Raw genomic sequence first — 8,808 nt, 5'->3', positions numbered from 1 at the left:
AGGGAGAAAGGAAGGAAGGAAGGAAGGAAGGAAGGAAGGAAGGAAGGAAGGAAGGAAGGAAGGAAGGAAGGAAGGAAGGAGAAAGAGAGCAGGAAATAGGGAGGGAAGAGTAAAGAAAGAAGGAAAGAAGGGAGGGAGGGAGAGAAGAAAAAGGAAAGACACAGGCCCCTCAAAGCCATACAATTGATGTGAAAAGTGGCTCAGAGGAGAATGGCTATAGAGACCAGACCACAGAGAGCCCTACAGAACACACTTCCCCAGCCAGGCACAGAAGGGCCCTGTGGCTACAGATAGTGATCTCTTAGCTACTACGCACACAGAGAAAAGTTTGAGGTGTTTTCAAGAAATACCAAGACAACAGGAGGGATCAGATGCAGGGAAGATGGAGGGAGAGAGTACTGGAAGAAACAGCTGGAATCAAGGGCCATCTCAAAGATGAGCTATAAACCTAGTGTAATGTAAACTCCCAGGAATCTACAATGGTGGCCCTAGCTAAGTCTCCTAGCAATGGGGGATATAAAGTCTAAACCAGCCATCTCCTGTAACCAGACAAGACTTCCAGTGGAAGAATTAAAACAGCAACCCAGCCATGAAAACCTTCAATGCTTCAACATACAAGATGTGCTAGGGTAAATAAAGGTGGCTTAGAAATTGTGGAAGTGGCCAACCAACGACTGGTCCAACTTGAGACCCATGAGTTCACCCCTGACACTGCCAGGAGATCCCGATCCAGAGGCTGGATAGCCGAGAGACCTAGGATAGACCACAACTCACACACACACAAAAGAGGTCATGAAATGATTCCTAATGGTATTCTGCTGTTCTCATAGACTGGTGACTCGCCCAATTGTCATCAGAGAGGTTTCACCCACAGCCAAACGTCAGGTGGAGTTCAAGCAACACTGCCAAAGAGGGAAAGGGAGGGTCATAGGAGTCACAGGGTCAAGGACACCACAACCCATAGAATCAACCAACCTGAGACTGAAACACCAACCAGGGAGCCTTCATGGGTCTGACCTAGACTCTCTCTGCACACATGTTCTAGTTGTGTAGCTTTATCTTGTGGGACTCCTAACAGTGGGAGCAGGGGCTGTCTCTGACTCTGTTGCCTGATTTGGGGAACCCTTTTCCTCATACTGGGCTGCCTTGTCCAGCGTTAATGCAAGGGGAGGTGCCTAGTCTTACTGCAACTGTGTATCCTGTGGCTGGTTGATCTCCATGGGAGGCCTGCCCTTTTCTGAAGAGAAAGGAAGGAGGAGTGGATGGAGGAGGGGAGGAGAGGGGAGGGGGGACTAAAGGAGAGGAGGGAGGGGATATAAAAATAATAAATAAGCAAACAACAAGCAGATAGATCGATAGATAGATAGATAGATAGATAGATAGATAGATAGATAGATAGATAGATAGATAGATAGATAGATAGATTGATAGATAGATAGATAGAAAGGCAGGCAGATAGGCAGGCAGGCAGACAGGCAGGCAGGCAGGCAGACAGACAGACAGACAAGAGAAATGCCAAGGCTTAAGTGTCAGCTACCCAAGGGGCATGGAGTCGAACTAAACGCCACAGCTAAGAGAGAATGATCTGTTGCCACCCAGCAGAGGGTGTAGACTCCTCTAGACTTAGGAAGTCCCTAGCCCCTGAGTCTGTTCCACCCAGCAGAGGGTGTAGACTCCTCTAGACTTAGGAAGTCCCTAGCCCCTGAGTCTGTTCCAGGCCCAAGGCAGATACCCAACACCACATGCCTGGGTCTGGCCTAGTGAGAGCCCCCAGATGCAGGTGTAGGGTGAAGTGGAGGAAGGCTCAGCTGGAAGGCAGAACAGGGCCTTGGTGATCTTCAGGGCCCCAGCCAGCAGGGTGCCTGGCTCACAGAGAGCCAGCCCTCTCTCTGCCAACGTTTACTCTTTCCCATGTGTGTGCACAGGGCCACCTTCAGGACATATTTATAAATCAGCACAGATGGCCTGATGATAACCTGGGACTATTTCTGGAGTGTAGGACTTGGAACACCCCTGCTCTGGGACCCTGCACCTGCTGATGGAGGTCACCAGGGAGCCAGCCACGGTTTTTTCTTGCCTGATAAGAGCATTTTAGACTGCTACAAGTGGTTGCATAGGGTGATCAATGCCAGGGGACTGTAAACCTCCCGGAGGTTGATTTAATGTGAAGCTCATGTCAACAGAAAAGCAAAAAAGTACAAAAACTCCTGTGCCTTCCCACTTGGGGCAGATCAACCAGCTGTGGAGACAAGAAGAGAGCACTGGTATGCGCCACTTGACAGGGAAGGCAGAACACCAAGGCCCAGAGAGGTCTGCTAGAGGTCACACAGGCCCTACGTGACAAATCTGGGTGAATGCCCAGGTCTGTTACCACAGAACGTACAAATATCTGGCCACCATACTATCCTTCTGGAATATTCTTCTTGTAAGGAGAGCCAGAAACTTTCCCCAGCCCCCTCTGAGAGGACGGTGGCTTCTACAAACCCAGTAATAAATATCCCAGCAGAGTGGCAGCTAAGGTCATGACCCCGAGACATTCCCACAGAGTGGACTGAGTCCCCGACTCAAAAAAGCTGAAGAGTCAATCTTTTCTATGTACTAAGTATTTCAGGTTTGGTGACCCTCCGTGAGTGGCATTTCCTGTAATTTGTCTCGTTTTCAAACATTAACCTCTACAACAGCTTAACCATTAACCCCAGACCCCCAGCAGAGTCCCCTGACCACTCCAGAGCACATGAGCCAAGAGAGAACCTTGTGAGGGATTGAGAGCGGAGTTTATTGGAAACCCACTGAGGTAGCAGCGGAGGTGGGGGCACACCTTAACCCATCCCAGGCCTCGCATCAGGCTCAGAGCATGTGACACCTGCCTGGTTCTAAGAACAATCTTCAACCAGTCTCTCTCTGTCTCTCTGTTCCTGTCTCTCTTTGTCTCTTGGTCTCTGTCTCTGTGTGTGCACATGTGTGTGCATTTGCATGTGCGCGTGCAAGTGTTCCTTCATATGGGGGGGGGGGGAATGTGTATGTGTGTGCATGCGTTCCTGTATGTGTGTGCATGCGTTCCTATGTACTCATATGTGTGTGGTGCCTGTGGAAGGCAGAAGACAACCTCAGATGCCATGTCCTGTTGTTGAGACCGTGTCTCTCACTGGTCTGAAATGCGCTAGTCTGGCTGTCCTGTGAGTTTCAGGAAACTGCATATGCTTCCAGTCCAGGACTGGAATTGCAAGTGTATGCCACCAGGCCTGGCTTTTTAAAACAACTGGGCTCTTGGGAAATCTGACTCAGGTCTTTGTGTTTTTATTGAGCCACTTCCCCAGCCCCAGGATGTCTTCTTAATGATACACTCTTAGATGATAGGGTGCAAAGAGAGACTAGGAATACAATTAACACTTAAATATAAAATGTATAATAGTGTTGATTGATGATAATGATAAGTATTCACCTATGTATCGGTTGACTGACCATGATCCTAGGGACAGAGTGGAAGGAAGGTCTTGTCCATGGTAGGCAGGTGGCCTGTCACTTGAACAACATTCCTAGCTCCAATGATGAATATTTAGATTCGGAATCTCTGCACCTTACCCACTTTCTCTCACTTATCATTATACCTCTGAAACAGACATGATCATCTCCGTTCCAGAGATCAGACTTGGAACGTTCAATAATTTCCTACAGTCCCAGTCAGTGAATGCCAGTCAGCACTCCCTAAGCAGGAGTGTTGGGGCTGGTTAGCGGTGCCTTCTTTGGAAGCCAGGAGTGGAAGGGAGCTATGCATGGCCACATTTGCTAAGATGCATTCTGGCCGGACTGGAGTGATGGTTAAGCTGGGTGGACATAAGTGATGGACATAAGCTCAGTGGTTATGTCCACTTATTATTCTTGCAAAAGATCTAAGTTTGAGTCCCAGCATCCACATACTGGTTCGAAACCTTCCATAACTTCACTTCCAGGGGGATTCGACGACGTTGTCTTCTGACCTCCTCGTGCACCAGAAATGCATGCCACTCACAGACATACGTGTGAGGAAAAAAAAATCGCATACATATAAAATAAAACAAAAATATCTAAAAATAAAATGTTAAAGGTTTAAAGATGCTTCCTAGGGCTTTCAGAGAGAGCAAGCAATGATGTGCGTCTCCATCTCATGCTGAGTGGAGTCCTCTCACAGGAGGCTCTCAGGCAGTCTGCTCTGTGTTTCTTAGTCTTCACCATCACCGGGAGATGTGTTCCCTCCCCCCTACTTCAGCCATCCTGACCCCATCCTGCCCCTCCGACCTTGCTCATCCCAATGGGCCAAGAGTGTGAAGGAGGGACCAAGGATGCTGTGACACACTTTCCAGCAAGCCTTCACTTTGCACTGGGGAGGTGATTTGATGGGTCAAGTGCTTGCTATACAAACATGAGGACCTGAGCTCAGAGCCTCAGAACCTATATAAAGCTAGGTGTGAAGCCATGCAATCCCAGCATGTCTGTGGAGGAAAGGTACAGAATAGGCCCTGGGAGCCCTCAGGCCAGCTAGCTTAGCAACGGCATCAGTGTTGAAACCTTGTCTCAAACAAGGTGAGAGAGGCAAGGAGCTGTTGTCCTCTGACTTCACACATATGCCCTATACACATACACCCAGACATATATGTATCATACACACACCATACACATGCACACACTCAAAGATTTATAAAGTAACACAAATGAACAAAAAACTCACCTTGATGAACCGTGTGCGAAGAAGCAGACCGTGAGAATACGATGGCTGTTCCCAGAGAAAGGAGACATGAAGATGCTGCCTTCTGAGCCCATGGTCACCATGGATCCGACAGCTGATTGAGTGTACAGAATTGAACCCACCCTGGACAGCCCACCTGGTCCTGGGGACAGGTTTCCCACCCCGATGACTGGACAGGATCTATCTGTGGAGGACACCTGGGCTGAGGGAGGCCTCCTACCTGATGCTGTCTCCAGGCCCAGTGCCTTCTTCTCTCCAGAGAGTTCCCGCAGGCACTCGGCCCGTTCCTCGAGCAGCACACGCCGCACATCACACAATCGGGGCAGAGCTCCAACCTGCAAGCGGGACACCGAAAAGTTTCGTCAGCGCTGCTGAGGATCCTGCCTTCCTCAAGCAAGAACGGGCAGGCGACAGAGGGTGGGAATACCAACTCGCACACCAGTGTCCAACATTAGCTCCAACGTTGCAGGAAGGATCTCCACATGACTGCCTCATGACCCTACTCTAAAAGGATGAGGACAAAATGGTCTCCACAGATAACAGCCCTCTGCCTCATGGCCAGGAGTGAGAGAGGCAGAGGACGAAGGATTATCTTAGCCCCATTCCCCTTTTCAAAGGTATACTTACAATGACCTCCCCTTGGTCCCCACTTAAGAGGTCCACCATCTCCCAAAAGCACCAAGCTTGGGTAACTCTTTGACACGGGAGATTTGGGGAGCATTCCACAATCAATTTTTTGAAAAAAAATAAGTCCTTAAGCACAAGTGTAGCAAACATACACAGACTGTGTGACTAAAAAGCATGTGATATTGATAAAAGAACTCAATGGTTGAAATAAGGGCATAGAGATGCCTCTTGTTTCTGGGTTGTCACCCAACCTGTTCTCAGGGGATGTTATCAAGTCAAAACTGCAGCTAAGACCCTCTCCTTCCCAGAATTCTACAGGGTCGGCTACAGAGTGACTGCCCACTTCTCTGAATTATTCTGAAAATCTTAGCTTTGTCTTTCTTTCTTTCTTTGTCCGTTGGTTCTCAGCATACTTTCTCTGGTACTCTGGGTTCTTCACTCCTTTTGTAAAGGTCTCCTCCCTACCATGGGCCTGTAGACTGCTGTGTGGCTGGCTCATGGCCATGCCAGCTTAACTCAAATGTCACAGCTACTTTCAATCCCCAGCTCTATATGAACTAGCTAAGATGGTCCATGCCTATGATCCTAGCACATGTGAACCCAGGGCAAAGGACTTAAAAATAAACTGCCAAAAAAAAAAAAAAAAAAGAAAAAGCAAGCAAAAACCTCTAATGTACCTAGGTTATGATCACACCGGTGTGTAACACGGACAGCCTCTCATGGCTGACTGCTAGCACCCAACTTCATCAGAAATGGAAACCCGCATATCTCTAGCCAGAGAGAGCATCCAAATGAAAAAGGCTTGGCATGGCAGTGCTGTCACCTTCTCACCGCTGCAAAGTCACGGGAATCAAGGGTCATCAGTCCAGAGCAGACTTGCTGGAGTACTCGGCAGTGTGTTTAATCTGGGTTAGGAAGTACTGAACTATTTCTACAGAAACTGCACTGCTCATGGGGTACGAGCCTCGCCACACACAGTCTATGGCTTCCTCTGCTCTTCCCCAAACCTGTTGCTTCTCTGTTATTCTAGTTTAGAGAGTGTGTGTGTGTGTGTGTGTGTGTGTGTGTGTGTGTGTGTGTGTACATGCCTGTGCAGGTGCACATGCCTGTTTTTGAGACAGAGTCTCACTGATTCAGCTGGTGTCCTGGTTCCTTATTTTGTTTGTGAACGTGACACAAGCTATGGTTATCTGAGAAGAGAGAACCACTGAGAAGGTGCCTCCGTAAGACTGGCCTATAGGCAAGCCAGTAGCCAGCAGGGCATCTTCTTACCTAGTGGTTGATGTTGAAGTGCCCAGCCCCTTGTGGGTGGTGTTCCCCTACACTGACGATCCTCTTCCACGTTCTCTGCTTCAGTTTCTGGCTTCAGTTCCTGTTCTAACTTCTTCCAACGATAGATTACAGGCTATAAGATGAAGTAAACCCTTTTCTCCTCAAGTTGCTTTCATTCATGGTGTTTTATCACAGCAACAGACATCCTGTTATCAGTGAGTGCAAGGACAGCCATACATGTGTTTGGTATAACTATTGGCTTTGTCGAGTTGGGTAGATGGCTCAATACTTGCCTTGCAAGCAGGGGACCGCAATCCATCCCCTCAAATCCACATTAAAAAGAAAAATAAACTAGGTATCATGGCCACAATATATTTTATACACAGATGGAATTCTCAAAGGATAAATTAAAATGATTTTTAAAAGACAGACATGGAAAAGGGCACTCATAATTCCCCACTGGGGACTAGAGGATGCCTGAGGCTCACTGGAAAGTTCCAGGCCACTGAGAGACCCTGTGTCCAAACAAACCAAGAACAGGGTGGGCAGTGGCCAAGTTTGTCTTCTGCACTCCACATACATACATGCACACATGCGTATGGGTGCCAACATACAAGTGCACACATATACACAAGCATGAACACATATGTACATGCAGTGTTAATAATTCTGCACAAAATTCACAGGAGCAAAAAGGTAAAGATGAAGGACTGCTGAAGTCTATAGAAACAAAATTCCTTTAACAGTTTAGCGCACAGAGAGAGAGAGAGAGAGAGAGAGAGAGAGAGAGAGAGAGAGAGAGAGGGAGAGAGAGAGAGAGTTTCTATTACTACTCGTTCTTCCTCATTTCTCTTGTACCAGAACCTGAGAGGCTAAAACGAAACTAGCCATACTCCTGCCCTAATGTTTGCCTGTTTCTCTCTCGGCAGCCACTTACTGCTCGCTTTCATTTTTATCTCCATATTTGTAATTTGCATGTTTTAAAACAGCAGTTCTCCCTCCCTCTCCTCTTTCCTTCTCCCTCAGGTGTGTGTTCATGCATGTGCACTTGTGTGCATGTGTGTGTGTGTGTGTGTGTGTGGAGACTTGAGGACAGCCTTGCAAGCATGAGGGCCTCAGACACTGTCTGTCTTGGTTGTTTTGTTTTGAGACATGGTCTCTCCCTGGCCTGAAGTACGTGAAGGAGGCTAGGCTGGCTGACCAGCGAGCCCTCCACTACTTACCTATCTCTGCCTCTCCAGTCCTGGAATCACAAATGTATGCCACTGTGAGCAGAGCTTTTCTTTTTGTGTGTATTCTGGAGATTGAACTAATTTTAAATCTTTTTTTTTTTTTTTAGATTATGTGTATATGTATATATCTACGGATGAGATGTGCATAAGTGCAAGTACCCACAAAGGCCAAAAGAGGGGGCCAGAGCCCTGGAGTCAGAGATTGAGGCAGTTACAGTGCCACCTGCCGGTTTCTGAGAACCTTTAACCTCATCTCTCTAGCGCCTCAACCCACAACCCCCACATTCTTAAACAGCACTATTTCTTGGATTACTGGAATATCTCAAGCTTCCTAGTAAGGCCATTAAGGATTTAGATGTTTTAAATTCTCCCTAGAAATGTTTCTCACTCCCAGATTCAGCACACTCTGTTCACGTCACTTTCAGTGAAAGCCTCGCTCCATGTTTATAATGGCTTCTTTTGACAGTGATGTATTGTTAGCTGTTGAAGCCTGTCCCTGTAAGAGGATTATAAGTCCTTGGGCATTTTGTCTTCCCTGAGGTCAATAATTGCTGTGCTTTCTCATCTAATTAGTTTCTGTGTACCTGTGGCTGATCTTCCCTTTCCTGGCCCCATATTTCTCTAGAATTCCTGAGAGTCAAATGGTGGCCATCTGAATTGGTGCCTCTCGCCTTTCAGCTTTCTGAGCTTTTTTTTTTTCCTACCATTTCCATGAAAGTGTTCCTGAATGTTAGCATTTTATCTAAGCTCCGCCCCACAGTTACCTGGCAATAGCCAGGTGTGCTATAAAAGGAGCTGCTTGCCCCCTCCTCTCTCTCTTGTTCTTGTTCTTGCCTTCCCACTCTCTCCATTCCCTTCCCCTGTCTCTCTTCACATGCTCATGGCTGGCCTCTCTCTACTTTCTCTTCCCTTCCCTCCCCTCCCCTCTCCTCTCCTCTCCTCTCCTCTCCTCTC

General features: G+C 47.6%; 1 protein-coding gene across 1 annotated transcript in view; it reads right to left on the bottom strand.

The window, feature by feature from the left end:
• Sctr (secretin receptor) overlaps positions 1-8,808 on the bottom strand; it is a 51,377-nt gene that overhangs the window by 35,866 nt on the left and 6,703 nt on the right. Inside the window, exons 2-3 of the mRNA XM_029475539.1 lie at positions 4,944-5,058; positions 4,706-4,750 (exon numbers count right to left, since the gene is read on the bottom strand). Coding sequence (XP_029331399.1) covers positions 4,706-4,750; positions 4,944-5,058 — 160 coding nt within the window. The remainder of the gene's footprint in view (positions 1-4,705; positions 4,751-4,943; positions 5,059-8,808) is intronic.

The sequence above is a fragment of the Mus caroli genome, chromosome 1 (genome assembly GCF_900094665.2).
Source record: "Mus caroli chromosome 1, CAROLI_EIJ_v1.1, whole genome shotgun sequence".
Lineage (NCBI taxonomy): Eukaryota > Metazoa > Chordata > Mammalia > Rodentia > Muridae > Mus > Mus caroli.
The sequence above is the reverse complement of the archived record's forward strand: the minus strand, read 5'-3'. Positions and strand labels throughout refer to the sequence as shown.